This window comes from Oncorhynchus clarkii, chromosome 6, assembly GCF_045791955.1.
Source record: "Oncorhynchus clarkii lewisi isolate Uvic-CL-2024 chromosome 6, UVic_Ocla_1.0, whole genome shotgun sequence".
Taxonomy (NCBI): domain Eukaryota; kingdom Metazoa; phylum Chordata; class Actinopteri; order Salmoniformes; family Salmonidae; genus Oncorhynchus; species Oncorhynchus clarkii.
The window spans coordinates 33199081-33219169 of record NC_092152.1 but is presented as its reverse complement, the minus strand read 5'-3'; the positions used below and the strand labels follow the sequence as shown (position 1 = coordinate 33219169).

At 44.3% G+C, this 20089-nt stretch overlaps 1 protein-coding gene across 2 annotated transcripts; it reads left to right on the top strand.

Moving 5' to 3' along the window:
- Positions 1–201: 201 nt before the first annotated feature.
- On the top strand, positions 202–19227 carry LOC139412037 (POC5 centriolar protein homolog (Chlamydomonas)). Of its 2 annotated transcripts, none has more exons than XM_071158823.1 (13): positions 202–420; positions 1825–1908; positions 6190–6343; positions 7131–7238; positions 7445–7635; positions 8447–8623; positions 8798–8902; positions 9448–9627; positions 10913–11084; positions 17253–17389; positions 17790–17891; positions 18140–18322; positions 18463–18770. In XM_071158823.1, exons 1-13 carry the CDS (start codon positions 244–246, stop codon positions 18595–18597), a joined length of 1905 nt encoding a protein of 634 aa, XP_071014924.1. In that variant the 5' UTR covers positions 202–243; the 3' UTR covers positions 18598–18770. The 2 variants fall into 2 exon arrangements, with proteins under 2 accessions (XP_071014924.1, XP_071014925.1); XM_071158824.1 differs by lacking the exon at positions 202–420 and adding an exon at positions 1010–1124 and having other exon boundaries at positions 18463–19227.
- The last annotated feature ends 862 nt before the right edge of the window (positions 19228–20089 follow it).

Here is a 20089-nt window from a genome sequence, read left to right as displayed (position 1 = left end):
TACATGGCATTACAGTGTTTTCCCTCATGCATCTAATTCAAAGAAATGCCACAAGTATCATAACAATGCTGCTAGCATTGTGTATGACAGTGCCATAGCAGCCTTCTCACTGCACATCCAGGTGGTAAGGAGGTCCTAGTCCAAGAGTAACAGACATTTCTGCCATGGCCAAGAGGGACCATATGTCTCTGCTGTCTTGAGTCTGTCCCGCCTCCATTCCAGTCTGCCAGGCCTCTGCAACATATGGGGCTTAATGCTATTAAGCATGAGGTTTATGACCTCAAAGGCGTTTCTGTCTTCGTTTGTACAGGTGAACCTAGCTATGTGTCAGTAGTTTCCCAACTGACAGGCACAACAATGTCAACAGGCAGGTTCTCAGGGTGGTGGTATTCACCAAAGACATATACCTACTTCAGACAGGTAAGTGGAACTGATTGTTTTAATTCATGAATTAACCAAGGCAATGGTCTGCAGGCTACTAAACCAGCCAGTGCTGCTGCCACCACTGCCATATGCTATCAAAGAAGAATGGACACACACAAGGTGTTTTGCCCTGCTTAATGACAAATGAGAAAGGAGCATTGACAGATCAATTTCAACTGGCAACGCAGCTAACGTTACAGTACAAGTTGTTTACTAGCTGGAGTTAAATATTACAGTAGCCTACCTCTGATCAGCGAATAATACCAGCAGCTAGCAAGCATGGCTCCAGATCTCACTAATTCATTTAGGTAGATAATATGGAGTAAAATCCATTGTCATCAAATAGTCATTCTCGATACAGCTAGCTAGTATTGTAAACGTATGGCGCTACTACAACTAGCTATTTAGTTATCTAGTTAAATCCAATTCTTACAACATGACACGCAAAAGTACATGACCATCATTTTAGACGACACCGAGTTCAACGTTGTTTCCGTTTACGGTTACCAGAGAAACGCGCTGCCCAATCAAAAGTCGTTTAGTAGGGACCTTCGACTCAGTAACCAATCTAATCCCGCATTGTTGTAAAATTAGCCAGTTTGAAACACAAACCTAGCGATTTGAAACTGTCAAGATCAACAAGTTGATAACACAAAACAAACGCAAGACGAAGGCAGTTCGATATACTCCAAAGCACCAAGGTAACACTTTTGCAAATGTGGACGTGATATAAGACAAAATTTGACAAATTCGTTCCAAAACTGCATCGTGTGTGTGTGGAAGCGCTAGTTTGCTATTGCTACTGTTAGCTAGCTATGTTTACTACGCTAGCTAATTTAGCGAACTGATACGGGTTAACGTTAGCTAAATTAACGCCAGCTAGCGAACCTAAATGATGTGGATCAAAATGTACATGGCCTGTGCTATCCGGGATCCTAGGGACGTCCCTACAGTAAACCTTACCTAACCGTTTAAAATGTCAATTTCAATTGGGTAACGTTAGGACCGTCCCAAGGATAGCACGGACGTAGTGCTAGGGCAAAAACCAAAACGCGCCCCAGGAGTTTGGGAAACTCTGCCTAACCATAATCCGTACTGTAAGCATTTAAATTTCAACGGGTAGGGATTTCCCGATAAGGATTCCGAATAGCACGAACCCTGACAATCACCAAACGAGATTTTGTAGGCTGTCCTCGCGAGACTACCCTAACCTTAGCTACCTTTATGTTGGTCCTTCTAGGCTGAATCTTTGAATATAGTACAGTAGTTATGTAGTTGGTTTACATCTCAATGAGCTATGTAGTATTTGTCATCATGCTATCTGACTTCATCAGCAGATGACCATTCCAAGTGCCTTTCCTGTTAAAACAACCAGTTGCATTTGTATGTATCTTTCCTCAGATGTCCTCAGATGAAGGGGATCCAAGCAGTCCAGTTCTGCCAGGGGACTCAGATCAGGGCAGCTCGGTCTCCTCTGAGCTGCAGGTAACAAAGCACTTACTTTTACAGATTTATGGAGATGTGTTCATGAAGAGAAATACAATTCTTCATGTTTTAAAACTCATCAGTCGACTGTTTTGATGAGGTTGCAATTGAAGTTACCACAGCCACCAAGTCAATATCGTAACAATCCATGGAAACTAAAATGAGCTTTTTGGTCTTAATTTAAGGTTATGGTTAGACATAAAGTAAGCAGTGTGGTTACGGTAAGGGTTAAGGTTTGGTTCAAAATCAGATTTTAAGAAGAAATTGTAGAAATATGTGTTTAGCCATTTATTATGGATCCCCATAGCAGCTACTCTTCCTGGGGTCCAGCAAAATTAAGGCAGTTTATACAATTTTAAAAACATTACAATACACTCACAGATTTCACAACACACTGTGTGCCCTCGGGCCCCTACTCCACCACCACCACATATGCACTAAATCCATGTGTATGTGTGTGTATAGTGCGTATATGTTATCGTGTGTATGTGTGAATGCATGTTTCTGTGCCTATGCTTGTGTTGCTTCAGAATCCCTGCTGTTCCATATAGTGTTTTTAATTTTACTGCTTGCATCAGTTACTTGATGTTGAATAGAGTTCCATGTAGTCATGGCTCTATGTAGTACTGTGCACCTCCCACAGTCTGTTCTGGACTTGCCGACTGTGAAGAGACCTCTTGTGGCATGTCTTGTGGGGTATGCATGGGTGTCTGAGCTGTGTGCCAGTAGTTTAGACAGACAGTTCGGTGCATTCAACATGTCAATACATCTCATAAATACAAGTAGTGATGAAGTCAATCTCTCCACTTTGAGCCAGGAGAGATTGACATGCATATTATTAATATTAGCTCTCTGTGTACATCCAAGGGCCAGTTGTGCTGCCCTGTTCTGAGCCAATTGTAATTTTCCTAAGCCCTTTTTTGTGGCACCTGACCACACGACTGAACAGTAGTCAAGGTGTGACAAAACTAGGGCCTGTAGGACCTGCCTTGTTGATAGTGTTGTTAAGAAGGCAGAGCAGCGCTTTACTATGGACACATACATACTTTTGTATCAATATGTTTTGACCATGACAGTTTACAATCCAGGGTTACTCCAAGCAGTTATGTCATCTCAACTTGCACAATTTCCACATGATTTAATACAATATTAAGTTGAGGTTTAGTGAATGTTTTGTCCCAAATACAATGCTTTTGGTTTTAGAAATATTTAGGGCTAACTTATTCCTTGCCACCCACTCTGAAACTAACTGCAGCTCTTTAAGTGTTGCAGTCATTTCAGTCGCTGTAGTAGCTGACATGTATAGTGTTGAGTCATCCGCATACATAGGCACTTTGGCTTTACTCAAAGTCAGTGGCATGTCGTTAGTAAAAAATGTAAAAAGCAAGGGGCTTAAACAGCTACCCTGAGGAATTCCTGATTTTACCTGGATTATGTTTGAGAGGTTTCCATTAAATAACACCCTCTGTGTTCTGTTAGACAAGTATCTCTTTATCCACATTATAGCACGGGGTGTAAAGCCATAACACATACGTTTTTCCAGCAGCAGACTATGATCGGTAATGTCAAAAGCTGCACTGAAGTCTAACAAGACAGCCCCCACAATCATTTTATCATACATTTCTCTCAGCCAATCATCAGTAATTTGTGTAAGTGCCATGCTTGTTGAGTGTCCTTCCCTATAAGCGTGCTGAAAGTCTGTTGTCAATTTGTTTACTGGGAAATAGCTTTGTATCTGGTCAAACACCATTTTTCCCAGAAGTTTACTAAGGGTTGGTAACAGGCTGATTGGTCGGCTATTTGAGCCAGTAAAGGGGGCTTTACTATTCTTGGGTAGGGGAAATACTTTAGCTTTCCTCCAGGCCTGAGGGCACACACTTTCTAGTAGGCTTAAATTGAAAATGTGGCAATATCGTCTGCTATTATCGTCAGTAATTTTCCATCCAAATTGTCAGACCCTGGTGGCTTGTCATTGTTGATAGACAACAAAACATTTTCACCTTTTTCCACACTGGCTTTACGGATTTCAAAATTTGGTCCGATATACTTGGATGTGTAGTGTCAGCGTTTGTTACTGGCATGTCATTCTTAAGTTTGCTTATCTTGCCAATGAAAAAGTAATTAAAGTAGTTGGCAATATCAGTGGGCTTTGTGATGAATGAGCCATCTCATTCAATGAATGATGGAGTCGAGTTGGCTTTCTTTCCCATAATTTAATTTAAGGTGCCCCAAAACGTTTTACTATCATTCTTTATCTAATTTGTCTTTGTTTCGTAGTATAGTTTATTTTTATTATTTTTTAGTTTAGTCACGTGATTTCTTAATTTGCAATACATTTTCCAATCAGTTGCGCTGCCAGACTTATTTTCCATACCTTTTGCCTCATCCCTCTCAATCATAAAGTTTTTAAATTCCTCATTAATCCAAGGGGATTTAACAGTTTTTACAGTGAATTTCCCAATGGGTGTGTGCTTGTTAGTAACTGGAATGAGCCATTTCATTAATGTGTCAAGTGCAGCGTCTGGTTGCTCCTCATTACACACCATAGACCAGCAAATATTCTTTACATCATCAACACATGAATCACTACAAAACGTATTGTATGACCTCTTATACACTATATTAGGCCCAGCCTTTGGAACTTTGGTTTTCCTAGATATGGCTACTATATTGTGATCACTGCATCCTATGGATTTGGATACTGCTTAAGCAAATTTCTGCAGCATTAGTAAACATGTGATCAATACATGTTGATGATTTAATTGCTGTGCTGTTTGTAACTACCCTGGTAGGTGACTGATAACCTGAACCAGGTTGCAGGCACTGGTTACAGTTTGCAGTTTTTTCTTGAGTGGGCAGCTTGATGATAGCCAGTAAATATTTAAATCACCCAGAAAATATACTTCTATGTTGATATCACTTACATTATCAAGCATTTCATACATATTATCCAGATACTGACTGTTAGCACTTGGTGGGCTATAGCTGCTTCCCACAAGAATGGGCTTTAGGTGAGGCATATTAACCTATTACTTCAACAGTACTTTAACATTGGATCGTCTCTAAGCTTTATAGGAATGTGGTTCTGAATATAGACCGCAACACCGCCCCCCGTTGGCATTTCTGTCTTTTCGGTAGATGTTATAACGATGTATTGCTACCACTGTATCATCAAAGATATAATCTAAGTGAGTTTTAGAGATAGTCAGAATATTAATGTCATCTCTTACAAGCAAGTTACTGACTTAATGGACCTTGTTTCTCAGGCTGCATATGTTAATATGAGCTATTGTTAGCGCTTTTCTGGGTTGCGTGATTGTTTTTAATGCTTTACTGGGAAGCTTATCAGAAGTAGACTCACTCATGTTATTTATATTGGAGCTGATAGTGCAGGGTGACCTGCACAATGTGGTCTTCCTACTAGGGCACACTGCCTCAGTGCTAACAATGTAACTCTGGTTCATAGGCCCATGATTACTGCTTACAATAGCTGTAGGATAAACAGAAGTATTCGGTGCAATTAAGGGCACATAAATGAAGGTACTTACATTGTGTTTGCCAATGCCCCTAGGATCATGTACATTTGATGCAGCATTATGACAACTCATTGTCTCAATGGTAGGGATTAACTGAGCTGGTCTTGGATCATTGAACAGTCATTGTTTCAACGCAGCCTTGAAATGCATGGACAGGAGCCAAGATGATTTGGATGAACTCCTTCATTCCTGTAGAGTATCTTCTATTTCCAGAAGGTATCAAAGTTATCTATACAAGTGACTCCAGCAGAGCTACAGTAGTCTTTTAGGCAGATGTGTAATGCCAGCAGTCTGCTGAATCTTTCACACCTGCGGCCCAACAATGATACTGGACCTGAAATGATTGACCTCTTTTTGGAGTCTTTTAATACTAAAATCAGTTTTTTTAAATCCATTTTCAAATGTTCCGAACTAGCCCTCCTGACGTCGTTTGACCCCACATGGGCTACGACAGTGTCAGCTCCCAGCATTTGTTGTAGAAATGTCGGAAGCAGCCTTGTGATGTCGTGTACTCGTGTAGCACAGGGTTTTTGCCTTTTTAAAAAAAAACAGGTTAAGAAAAAATTCTTATTTACAATGATGCATCCCCTGGGTTAACTGCCTTGTTCAGGGGCAGAACAACATATTTTTTATACCTTGTCAGCTCGGGGATTCGATCCAGCAACCTTTTGGTTACGAGCCCAACGCTCTAACCACTAGGCTACCTGCCGCCCCGTTTCCATGTCTCTTCTCATATGATTGACAGGATGAATATGAAGAACTTCTCCGCTACGCAGTGGTCACTCCTAAGTATGACCCGCAGCCCGCCGCTCAACTGCAGCTTCTGAGTGCCTCACAACTGTCTGCGGATGGACGGAGTTCCCGTGGAAATGATGACGCGAGGTCCCATCGCTCAGCAGGTACAGTGGGCCGCTGCTCACCCACACACTTGTTACACTAAGCCGTTCTGACAGACACACAGCTTGAGGCCCTCCACATTGCTCCCTTCAAATGATCCACTGTCGTAAAGGATTTGGCTTCTCTCCTGCTTTGGGTCTTTCTGTTAAGAAATGCTTCTCTCTCTGTCGGTGTCTTTTAACCCGGGCACACACAGACTGGATTGCACCAAGCCCAACAAGCTGTTGAATGTTCCATGTGTATTTCACAAGTACCGAAACACTTGACATGGAGAGATTAACTGCTTGATGATAGCCAAGACCTGTCCCAAAACACAGACTGAGAGGCATTGACACTACTAGTTAATCATATAACTGAGAATGATATCAGACCGTACATTACAGGAGTGTAGGTGTCTGAGCTACTCTATTTAATAGCAGAAGAGCCAATCATTCTCTGTTCCCTGCCACAAGCAAGCTTACACGCAGCTTACACCCAGTCTATCAGTCTTTTCTCCAGACCACGGCATTCTCAGTTGTAGAGCTTAAACTGTCATGGAGTAGTGTACTGGGATGTAAAAAGCAGGCAGGATTTTGTGCGCCTGATTGGTAATGATATGCTGGCATCCTGCCCAAACTGCTCTTTAGAGTACAGACTGTTTTTCTTCTCACTGCAGGGTTTAATTAAGATATTGCCATAAATGCATTCCTGGATGAAGAGCCAGAGTTTTCTTACTTAGTATTCTTACCATCACAGGCACTCTCTGTTTCTCTATCACTGTTTCTCTCTCCGGCTCTCTCTGCCTCTCAGGCTCAGTTTCTGAAGCTGAAGATGGGAGACGCTCTAGCAGGGGAGTGAGGTCAGCACGGGCCTCCCCTTTTATGGTGGAGCCCAGGGCACACTCACACACCTTTGAGGGTAAATACACACAGCCAATACATGCTTTATAACTATAGTCCAATGAAAAGCATTATTATAAAGACCATGAGACTGAACAGGCATGGGATATATATAACTATAGTATACTATTTTGATGCTCCCAGAGCATCAAACATTCTTTGGGACCACTGTGGTTCTTTCTCAGGTTTGATTGCAGAAAATCAACCCAGTCTCTTGACCTCCAGGTAATGAAGAGTTGGCTGGCAGGTCATCTGTTGTCTCAGACGCTCACTTAGACAGACTGCCGACGCCGTCGGAGAGCTCCAGACACGGCAGTCCAGACCCCCTGGTCACCGTGGTGACAGAGATGTTTGTCTCTGACGAGAACCTGAACAAGATGGAGAACCTCCTGGACACCTGGAGCGACAAGCTCAAGGTTAGCCTGCCCTGCCTCTTTATTGTCTGTCTATTCAATGTCTGGCGATTTTGTTTTAGCTTGGCGAGAATAGATCCTTATGAGGCTGTGTTCTTGGGTTATGTTCTGTTGACCTGATAGATGCGTTAAAGAGGCCAGGGGTACTCGACCAAACAATGGAAACGCATGGGGAGGGGAAGATCCCGAATCTCCTCATTGCACCCCAGCAAAATTAGCGTACATTTAGGCTGTTGTTTATATGTGTATTTCACACTATGTTGAGGTAGAAGTCAGAGTATAATGCTTGTATGGATGTCAAACCCAATAATATGTTCATGTCATCGTCACCAATCAACTGCATTGCAGTTTAAAAACACTTGACTACCACCACCGATTTCTCTATTCTAGCTATGCTACCTGCTTATACGAACAGGAGTAAGCATTTAGCAGTCATTTCTAAACCTGAAAAGAGACTACTTCTAAATGTTATGCTGTCGAAAACAGCCAAATAAATCCAAATCTGACTTTAGTAACCACACACACGTAACAGCCTGTTACGATGCATCAATCATGACGGATTTGACCAATATCCACTCAGATTTGTTAAATGTGCGCCAATCTGGCGTCCCTCTTCTATCCCCCGCGGTCTGCGTTCCATTGACCTCGTTACCGCATCTACAGCGCTTATCACATTTCGCTTTCAGTGACGTGTTTCCTAAATGATCATCTGATTCTTGATTTGTCATTTGTGATTCAGTATCTCTATTGTGCCGTTGAAGTGGGCTGCTATGTTTCTTTGTTAAACCATTCCATCCCTGTCTCTCCACCCCAGGCCAACGTGCTGATGGAGCTGAGGAAGTGGAAGCTGGCCTTCATGGAGCAGCACAAGCTGGAGGTGAGGAAGGAGAGGGAGAAGCATGCTGCCTGTATAGCAGGCCTCACTGCAGAGATGGACAGCCTGAAGGAACTGCTCCACACCTACGAGACCTCCAACCAGAGGAAGGACGAGGTACACAGTCTACACATATCATACCACACACACCTCCGCACCCCACACCCGCTACTGGTAGGGTCTTACCTATGTAAAGACAAGTCATACAGTTCTCTTCAACAGTGTTGGTGTGTTATGATGAATTGAGTGTGTGAGGCATCGTGTGTGTGACTTGTATTGTTTTTCTTGTAGGTGATAGTGAACCTGAGCCAGGCTGTGGACAGACAGAGGGAGAGGCTGGAGCTGATGAGGACCTTCACCCACTGGAGACTGCAGCACAGCGAAGCCAGGGAGCAGGTGAGAGACCGGGGGGAGAGAGGTCTCCCTCAGAGGGCTAGGGTGTGGTTGAGATGGGGAACAGTGGGTACGGGACACACGTATACGGCTCACTGCATCTTAATGTCTGTTTTTTAAATGACAGTTCACTCCTTTAACCACGGAATGAGTTGCACATGTCTATTCTGTGAAATGAATGTCATAACATCCTTGGTGAAGTGTACATTTTAAGTGCTGACAGTACTCCAGCAGGGTTATGCAAATCCTGAATCTTTGCATGATTAACCGACACATGCATTACCATGTCACATCACATTGAACATGCATACATTACGTTTTCACACTTAGATTTTCCACTTGTGATTTTTTTTAATTACATGTAGTATTATTGTTCCGGTGCCTGATATTCATGGGTTAAATAAGTGATATTTGCATCCATGTGACAGTATTTAATACCTTGTTTTTCACTGGATATCTGAAGTGTCGGTTTGATTCCTGTGTGTAGCAGAGTCTTCCTAAACGTTCCTCCCCCTGTCCCCCATGTCCCTTCCCCTCCCTCTCCCCAGGCCCACAGTGCCCGGCTGGCAGAGCAGCACTACCGTCTGCAGCTGAAGAGGAAGGTGTGGGCAGGCTGGCACAACCTGGTCGAGGGGAGCTGGAAGGAGAAGGTGGAGAAGGCGTGCCGCGCCCGGGCAGAGGAGGTCTGTGTGCGCCTGTCAGCTGGCTATGAGGACAAGATGGCAGAGGTATGGAGGAGCTACACACACACACACACACACCCGCACACACACACTCGCACACAGATATTGCTACATAGAGTAGGCCTATAGAGTTTCAACCATAGAATTACATATGATCTCTGGTTCCAGCACTCTGAAATGGTGTCCTGTCCTAAAAGAAGAAGACCGTTTCACATGAGCACAGAACAGAAGCTAACTACACAACTGAGAAACTGAGTAAACATTGTCTTACAGAAATAGTGTCATTCACCATACTGCATAGTTCTGCAGGCCTGGCACCTTTCAGCTTTTTACATGGCAAATATACCTTTTTGAAGGTTTTTCTGTAAGTCGGGCTATGTGAAGAGATTCGAATAATGGTCATGTATAATTGCTGCACTATAGTAGTGAGTGAGCCTAGTTGATGGAGGCTGCAGTTAGAGCCCAGGGAAAGAGAGGAGCAAGAGCAGGAAGTGGGTCTAGCACGCAGAGAGAGAGAGAGAAAGAAAGAGGGAGGGAGGGAGGGATGGAGGAATATCGACCGTTCCATAGACGCGTGGAGCAGTGGAGGCTGCTGAGGGGAGGACGGCTTATAATAAGGACTGCAACGGAGCGAATTGAATGTCGTCAAACACATGGAAACCCAAGTGTTTTGATGTATTTGATACCATTCCACCCATTACCACGAGCCCGTCCTCCCCAATTAAGGTGCCACCAACCTCCTATGGTGTTGAGACAGTGTACTAAAGGCTTGTAGGCCTAGCAAAAAGTGAGGGGGGGTAAAGAGAAGGGTTTCAGAGTGGATGAGAGGAATGGCAGTACTGTAGATGGGCAGAGAAAGAGTAGAGCTAGAACAGAACAGCCTGGGAGAGGGAGAGAGTTATTAGAGAGGGATAGAGGGAGGGAGAGAGAGATGGTTATTAGAGAGGGATAGAGGGAGGGAGGGAGAGAGAGAGAGGGATAGAGGGAGAGAGAGAGATGGTTATTAGAGAGGGATAGAGGGAGGGAGAGAGAGAGAGAGAGGGATAGAGGAAGGGAGAGAGATGGTTATTACAGCGAGAGCGAGGAATTGCAGCATGGAGTAGGTGGTCAGTTCAGAGTTAAGGAAGTGAAACAAGCTTCCCTTCAACCTCATTCCTCAGTTACAATCGAGCCAGTCCTCTTATTTATGTTTTCCCCAATGTGGCCTTTGCATTTTAATTACAGTACAGTTAATTACAGTTAAATTAATGAATCCCTATCTCTCTCCTTCTCCCCCCTCTCTCTCTTTCACCCCCTCTTTCTTCTCTCTCCTTCCTCTCCTTCTGTGTAGCACGTGGAAGCGCTGGATGCTGCCCAGGCTGAGATCCAGAGGCTGCACTCCGAGAGGGAGCGTTATGAGGAGTCCATGAAGAAGGCCTTTATGAGGGGCGTGTGTGCCCTCAACATGGAGGCTCTCAGCATGTTCCACACTGGGGAGGGACGAGCGGAGCACGACCTGCACGGTTAGTAACACCCGCACACACACACACGGCTCTGTCAAGAAACCCCTCTGTCCCTGACACTTTAATTCATAGAACAGATTGTTGAAAGAAGTATATTATACTAGGAATGGGCATGAGTAATCTAGTACTCGAACGGACGTCAAAACCTTTCAAGTGCTGTGAAACTATTTAGTGGAATGTGCTTTGTGGCTGCCAGAACGGGCAAGTGAAATGTTGTCCCAAATGTTTTGGATTCTAGTGTTCCATTTGTAGATGTGCATTTCTTTATTTTTTTAAACAAGCCGAGCATCAGTCTTCTCCCTAAGTTCCCTTTCCCCTCTGTGTCTCATTCACTCAAATGCATTCCACCACTCCCTCTACACACAGGTGCAGAGTGCACACACACAAGCTCCCATTAGACCTACAGAAATAAATTACTACAAAACGCATCTAACTGATGGGATACACAAGATACATTCCTTGACAAGTGACAACATGTTATCACAAATGTAAAATGGACTGGTTGATTGAATTAGGAAAATATGTGTTCCAACAACGAGCTGCAGTTTTGGAATAATTCTATGAATAGAATTGCGTCCCGTCTATTTTCCACTGAGGCTACTTTGCGAACTGCTAGTGCCATTTAGAATTGGTTAGCCTAGGCTATAACCCCCCCCCCCCCCTCTCCATAAACATAGACAGGTTCCACATTGAAAATATGCAGTTTGATAAAGACCAAGAGGGTATTTTCATTAGAATCATTAAGCCTCGGGCCAACTCATCAAACAGATTCATCAGCATACAGTGTTCAATGTGAAGATGGTAATAAACTAAATAGAACATCTGTATATCAAAAAGAAAACAGATTTTGGTTGATAACACCCCAAAAATGTTTCACGTCTTTCAATTCACCAAATTGAGCCCCGTTACAAATGATCAATCTTTGAGACCAACTTTTCCAGACTCGAAATGCACATAACTTCGTACTAGCAACTTTTTTCATTTGGAAAAATATTCAGTTATATATCTTAAAAATCTCACATTTGGACCCATCAGACCAAAGGACAGATTTCTACAGGTCTAATGTCCATTGCTCATGTTTCTTGGCCCAAGCAAGTATCTTCTTCTTATTGGTGTCCTTTAGTAATGGTTTCTTTGCAGCAATTCGATCATGAAGGTCTGATTCACACAGTCTCCTCTGAACAGTTGTTGTTGAGATGTGTATGTTACTTGAAGCATTTATTTGGGCTGGAATTTCTGAGGCTGGTAACTCTAATGAACTGATCCTCTGCAGCAGCGGTAACTCTGGGTCTTTCTTTCCTGTGGCGGTCCTCATGAGAGACCGGTAACTCTAATGAACTGATCCTCTGCAGCAGCGGTAACTCTGGGTCTTTCTTTCCTGTGGCGGTCCTCATGAGAGACAGGTAACTCTAATGAACTTATCCTCTGCAGCAGCGGTAACTCTGGGTCTTTCTTTCCTGTGGCGGTCCTCATGAGAGACAGGTAACTCTAATGAACTTATCCTCTGCAGCAGCGGTAACTCTGGGTCTTTCTTTCCTGTGGCGGTTCTCATGAGAGACCGGTAACTCTAATGAACTGATCCTCTGCAGCAGAGGTAACTCTGGGTCTTTCTTTCCTGTGGCGGTCCTCATGAGAGACAGGTAACTCTGGGTCTTTCTTTCCTGTGGCGGTCCTCATGAGAGACAGGTAACTCTAATGAACTTATCCTCTGCAGCAGCGGTAACTCTGGGTCTTTCTTTCCTGTGGCGGTCCTCATGAGAGACAGGTAACTCTAATGAACTTATCCTCTGCAGCAGCGGTAACTCTGGGTCTTTCTTTCCTGTGGCGGTTCTCATGAGAGACAGGTAACTCTAATGAACTTATCCTCTGCAGCAGCGGTAACTCTGGGTCTTTCTTTCCTGTGGCGGTCCTCATGAGAGACCGGTAACTCTAATGAACTTATCCTCTGCAGCAGCGGTAACTCTGGGTCTTTCTTTCCTGTGGCGGTTCTCATGAGAGACAGGTAACTCTAATGAACTGATCCTCTGCAGCAGAGGTAACTCTGGGTCTTCCTTTACTGTGGCGGTCCTCATGAGAGACAGGTAACTCTGGGTCTTTCTTTCCTGTGGCGGTCCTCATGAGAGACCGGTAACTCTAATGAACTGATCCTCTGCAGCAGCGGTAACTCTGGGTCTTTCTTTCCTGTGGCGGTTCTCATGAGAGACAGGTAACTCTGGGTCTTTCTTTCCTGTGGCGGTCCTCATGAGAGACCGGTAACTCTAATGAACTGATCCTCTGCAGCAGCGGTAACTCTGGGTCTTTCTTTCCTGTGGCGGTCCTCATGAGAGACCGGTAACTCTAATGAACTTATCCTCTGCAGCAGCGGTAACTCTGGGTCTTTCTTTCCTGTGGCGGTCCTCATGAGAGACAGGTAACTCTGGGTCTTCCTTTCCTGTGGCGGTCCTCATGAGAGACCGGTAACTCTAATGAACTGATCCTCTGCAGCAGCGGTAACTCTGGGTCTTTCTTTCCTGTGGCGGTTCTCATGAGAGACAGGTAACTCTAATGAACTGATCCTCTGCAGCAGAGGTAACTCTGGGTCTTCCTTTACTGTGGCGGTTCTCATGAGAGACAGGTAACTCTAATGAACTGATCCTCTGCAGCAGCGGTAACTCTGGGTCTTTCTTTCCTGTGGCGGTCCTCATGAGAGACAGGTAACTCTAATGAACTTATCCTCTGCAGCAGCGGTAACTCTGGGTCTTTCTTTCCTGTGGCGGTCCTCATGAGAGACCGGTAACTCTAATGAACTGATCCTCTGCAGCAGAGGTAACTCTGGGTCTTCCTTTACTGTGGCGGTTCTCATGAGAGACAGGTAACTCTAATGAACTGATCCTCTGCAGCAGAGGTAACTCTGGGTCTTTCTTTCCTGTGGCGGTCCTCATGAGAGACAGGTAACTCTGGGTTTTTCTTTCCTGTGGCGGTCCTCATGAGAGACAGGTAACTCTAATGAACTTATCCTCTGCAGCAGCGGTAACTCTGGGTCTTTCTTTCCTGTGGCGGTCCTCATGAGAGACAGGTAACTCTAATGAACTTATCCTCTGCAGCAGAGGTAACTCTGGGTCTTTCTTTCCTGTGGCGGTCCTCATGAGAGACAGGTAACTCTGGGTCTTTCTTTCCTGTGGCGGTCCTCATGAGAGACAGGTAACTCTAATGAACTTATCCTCTGCAGCAGCGGTAACTCTGGGTCTTTCTTTCCTGTGGCGGTTCTCATGAGAGACAGGTAACTCTAATGAACTTATCCTCTGCAGCAGCGGTAACTCTGGGTCTTTCTTTCCTGTGGCGGTCCTCATGAGAGACCGGTAACTCTAATGAACTTATCCTCTGCAGCAGCGGTAACTCTGGGTCTTTCTTTCCTGTGGCGGTTCTCATGAGAGACAGGTAACTCTAATGAACTGATCCTCTGCAGCAGAGGTAACTCTGGGTCTTCCTTTACTGTGGCGGTCCTCATGAGAGACAGGTAACTCTGGGTCTTTCTTTCCTGTGGCGGTCCTCATGAGAGACCGGTAACTCTAATGAACTGATCCTCTGCAGCAGCGGTAACTCTGGGTCTTTCTTTCCTGTGGCGGTTCTCATGAGAGACAGGTAACTCTGGGTCTTTCTTTCCTGTGGCGGTCCTCATGAGAGACCGGTAACTCTAATGAACTGATCCTCTGCAGCAGCGGTAACTCTGGGTCTTTCTTTCCTGTGGCGGTCCTCATGAGAGACCGGTAACTCTAATGAACTTATCCTCTGCAGCAGCGGTAACTCTGGGTCTTTCTTTCCTGTGGCGGTCCTCATGAGAGACAGGTAACTCTGGGTCTTCCTTTCCTGTGGCGGTCCTCATGAGAGACCGGTAACTCTAATGAACTGATCCTCTGCAGCAGCGGTAACTCTGGGTCTTTCTTTCCTGTGGCGGTTCTCATGAGAGACAGGTAACTCTAATGAACTGATCCTCTGCAGCAGAGGTAACTCTGGGTCTTCCTTTACTGTGGCGGTTCTCATGAGAGACAGGTAACTCTAATGAACTGATCCTCTGCAGCAGCGGTAACTCTGGGTCTTTCTTTCCTGTGGCGGTTCTCATGAGAGACAGGTAACTCTAATGAACTGATCCTCTGCAGCAGAGGTAACTCTGGGTCTTTCTTTCCTGTGGCGGTCCTCATGAGAGACAGGTAACTCTGGGTCTTTCTTTCCTGTGGCGGTCCTCATGAGAGACAGGTAACTCTAATGAACTTATCCTCTGCAGCAGCGGTAACTCTGGGTCTTTCTTTCCTGTGGCGGTTCTCATGAGAGACAGGTAACTCTAATGAACTTATCCTCTGCAGCAGCGGTAACTCTGGGTCTTTCTTTCCTGTGGCGGTCCTCATGAGAGACCGGTAACTCTAATGAACTTATCCTCTGCAGCAGCGGTAACTCTGGGTCTTTCTTTCCTGTGGCGGTTCTCATGAGAGACAGGTAACTCTAATGAACTGATCCTCTGCAGCAGAGGTAACTCTGGGTCTTCCTTTACTGTGGCGGTCCTCATGAGAGACAGGTAACTCTGGGTCTTTCTTTCCTGTGGCGGTCCTCATGAGAGACCGGTAACTCTAATGAACTGATCCTCTGCAGCAGCGGTAACTCTGGGTCTTTCTTTCCTGTGGCGGTCCTCATGAGAGACCGGTAACTCTAATGAACTTATCCTCTGCAGCAGCGGTAACTCTGGGTCTTTCTTTCCTGTGGCGGTCCTCATGAGAGACAGGTAACTCTGGGTCTTCCTTTCCTGTGGCGGTCCTCATGAGAGACCGGTAACTCTAATGAACTGATCCTCTGCAGCAGCGGTAACTCTGGGTCTTTCTTTCCTGTGGCGGTTCTCATGAGACAGGTAACTCTAATGAACTGATCCTCTGCAGCAGAGGTAACTCTGGGTCTTCCTTTACTGTGGCGGTTCTCATGAGAGCCAGCTTCATCATAGCGCTTGATGTTTTTTTGCGAATTGACTGACCTTCATGTCTTAAAGTAATGATGGACTGTCATTTCTCTTTGCTTATTTGAGCTGTTCTTGACATAATATGGACTTGGTCTTTTACCAAATAGGGCTGTCTTCTGTATACCACCCCTACCTTGTCACAATCTAACTGATTGGCTCAAATGTATTAATAAGGAAAGAAATTCCACACCTGTTCGGCACACCTGTTAATTGAAATGCATTCCAGGTGACTACATCATGAAGCTGGTTGAGAGAATGCCAAGAGTGTGCAAAGCTGTCATCAAGGCAAAGGGTGGCTATTTTAAAGAATCTCAAATATAAAATATTTTGATTTAACACTTTGTTTCTACATGATTCCATATGTGTTATGTCATAGTTTTGATGTCTTCACTATTATTCTACAATGTAGAAAATAGTAAAAATAAAGAAAAACCCTTGAATGAGTAGGTGTGTCCAAACTTTTGACTGGTACTAATATATTTATATTAGATCTGTAATGGTTATGATTTAATTAGGCATTGTTGCGCACTGTTGGCATATAAACAGTGCGGGCCTTGTGTTGTAAAAATATATATTTTACTCGAACAGTCCAAAAATGTCTAATGCCCACCCCTATATTATACCACCTCCCCCAGTTGTATCTGATCAAGCCACGCATTCAGTTTATTAGTCTATTGCCTAGGCTCTGTTACCCTAAAACACAGACACTGTTTCTGCAGTGTGACACTTTGGCTCCTTGCGTGATGATGGTAAATCTTTGGAAATGCTGACGGCGTGGTGCTCTGTGGAGGTTGTAACCTTGGTGTGGCGGTCGTCATCCGCAAATGCATGTATGCGATTTTAGAGATTCAGCTCGAACTTAAAGAGTGGTTCTAGTTTCAACACATACATTTATCTGTGTCTGATTTGAGTTTTGTCTTTTTGGGGGGGGGGGGGGGTAAATTTAATAAAAAAATTCTCATCAGAATGATCTGGAATGTCATACAGTAATTTGTCTCTTGTTTTATAATTGACAGGGCCAGTGTCTGCAAATGACAGAATGTGATTTATGTTGGTCACATTTGATTATACTGGGCTTATTTGATTATCAGCTTTCACATGTCCAGTCATGAAGCTGGTCTGGCTTCAGGACTTAAGCCTGTGTACAGATGATTATATGACTGCTCTTATTGGTCTTCCCTCCATAGATGCTCCGCCCCCTCGGGATGATCCTGGCACCGGCTCATTGGCTCATCTCCAGCAAAGGCCTGCCTCTTCCACTCGGTTCAGCCCGGTCCACTTTGACCCCCCTGTACCACCGTCCCAGAGTGACGCAGAGGAGACAGTGAGATGCTGACACGCGCACACGCACACACACCCACCCACCCTGGTTACAGTCCATAAATGCAATGGCAATCACTACTACTATGGATCAGGTTCCGCCATCATTAAACAACATATTGTCATATCATTTGCTGCAGTTGTATATATTCTTTCTCAAGACTAAACATTTTCTCACTAGAAGTATTTTATAATTGCCACTACACAATGTACAGTCACAGCCTGTCTCGAGATAATGGTTTATGACTGCTGACTCCTCAAACACACACCAGGCCTCTGTGTGATACATTGGATAGGCCTGTTATATTTACAGTGCATCAGTTTGTCTAATTTCTTCATCTCCTTTCCTGTGTATGGGCTTCTACCTGCACTCTTAATGTCTGTCCACTCACTCTCTCCGTCAGGTGGGTTCCAATGTCCCAGCCTCCAGAGTTGAGTTGTTCCCCTCCACCACAGTGGTCCACAGCACCCTACCACCAGGGGGCACTGCAAGCTCCCACAGACAGGTTAGTACTAGCATTGATTATGGTCTTGCACACTTCCTGTCATGGATCTACAATCATTGCATTGGATTGGTGTAATCATTGGCTAGAGGGAGTTTTAACCAATCGGAAATCCACAATGGGAAGTGTTTGAGAAAAGGGTGTTAGCCACTGTCTCTGGTTACTGTGACCTTTTCCTCACCATTTATCAAACAAAGTGAAAGGTCACGCGTATTTGTTGACTGTTCCTTAATGATCATCATTTGTATCAGGTCAGTACACGGGTGATCACATCGGGTCAACAGAAAGCCTCCAAAACCGTGACCGCTCGCATCACGGCACGCGCCGATCTCCGCGCTCCCAGCTCCGTACGTGCTCCCAGCAACCTCCAGGTCATGGGTGTGGCTCCTCCAATGAGCTCTGTCATCGTGGAGCGCCATCACCCCGTCACACAGGTACACCATCATCACCAAGCATGTCTATTTTACAATGAACCAAAATCACCAGACAAGTTGATTTATGATCTGTAGAAACACGCACCTTCGCTGAACAGACCTCAACCTGTCTCACTTATCGCTCTCTTTCTCTCTCATAGCTCACGGTGGGTCAGGCCACTGCAGCTAAGTTCCCCCGCTCCTCCTCTCAGCAGGGCCAGGGCCCCTACAGCAGCAAGAGTTCCTCCAGAACACACTCAGCCTACCACGTACACTCTATCAAAGTGGTTGAGTAAACACACACACACTCAACAATATCACCTATGGTTATATGCAAATACAAGTAGTCTTCCCGTACATGACTTGGTCATGGTGATACATGTGCACAAATGAATATTCCCAAATATTCTACACATACGTAACCACACACACACACACACACACGTTCACTACTATGAGAGAACTATGAAGGACCTGAACCATTTCTGTGAGAACTAAGTTTAGGATTACAGAAAATAATTTTTCAAATGCAATCAATAAACATGATAACACTGGAATGGAAGGTAGAATGGTGACGGATGGAACCGCCTTGTCTTTTCAGAGCATTTGAATAATGACTTTTTCACTAGTTTTACTTCTTATTGTGAATGACTGTTTTTGTATTTTCTTCTGGTTTTTTATTTGTTGTTTTTAAATGATGGAAAGTCAGTCTCTTGACTGTTGTGTGAAATCGCATATTTGAAATAATATTGCGTTGATGATGTGTTGAGAACAACACTTGTGGTCAAGTTTTCAGGACTGTATCAAGGCCATATGTTCATGTTTTGGTCAAAATCTGCACTATAAACTTTTACGGTAAATTCTTGAACATGAATAAAACATGAATTGCAAATATTCTCAGAATAATAAACCATTCCCTAATTAGATGTACAGTTGAAGTCGGAAGTTTACATACACCTTAGCCAAATACATTTGAACTCAGTTTTTCACAATTCCTGACATTTAACCCTAGTAGAAATTAGGTCAGTTATGATCACCACTTTATTGTAAGAATGTGAGATGTCAGAATAACAGTAGAGTGATTTATTTCAGCTTTTATTTCTTTCATCACATTCCCAGTGGGTCAGAAGTGTACATACTCAATTAGAATTTGGTAGCATGGCCTTTAAATTGTTTAACTAGGGTCAAACATTTCATGTAGCCTTCCACACGCTCCCACTGTGAATTTTGTCCCATTCCTCCTGACAGAGCTGGTGTAACTGAGTCAGGTTTGTAGGCCTCCTTTGCTCGCCTACACTTTTTCAGTTCTGCCCACAAATTGTCTATAGGATTGAGGTCAGGGCTTTGTGATGGCCACTCCAATACCTTGACTTTGTTGTCCTTAAGCCATTTTGCCACAACTTTGGAAGTATTCTTGGGGTCATTGTCCATTTGGAAGACACATTTGCGACCAAGCTTTAACTTCCTGACTGATGTCTTGATATGTTGCTTTAACTTCCTGACTGGATGTTCAATTTATCCACATACTTTTCCTACCTCATGACGCCATCTATTTTGTGAAGTGCACCAGTCCCTCCTGCAGCAAAGCAGCCTCACAACATGATGCTGCCACCCCCGTGCTTCACAGTTGGGATGGTATTCTTCGGCTTGCAAGCCTCCCCCTTTTTCCTCCAAACATAACGATGGTCATTATGGCCAAACAGTTCTATTTTTGTTTCATCAGACCAGAGGACATTTCTCCAAAAAGTGTGATCTTTGTCCCCATGTGCGATTGCAAACCATAGTCTG

Bases quoted from the DNA above. Each gene is read 5' to 3' on its own strand.
- LOC139412037 (XM_071158823.1), top strand. From the start codon at position 244: ATGGGGCTTAATGCTATTAAGCATGAGGTTTATGACCTCAAAGGCGTT. The intron at 421-1,824 runs GTAAGTGGAACT...ATCTTTCCTCAG, and splicing joins CATATACCTACTTCAGACAG to ATGTCCTCAGATGAAGGGGA. The intron at 9,628-10,912 runs GTATGGAGGAGC...CCTTCTGTGTAG, and splicing joins ATGAGGACAAGATGGCAGAG to CACGTGGAAGCGCTGGATGC.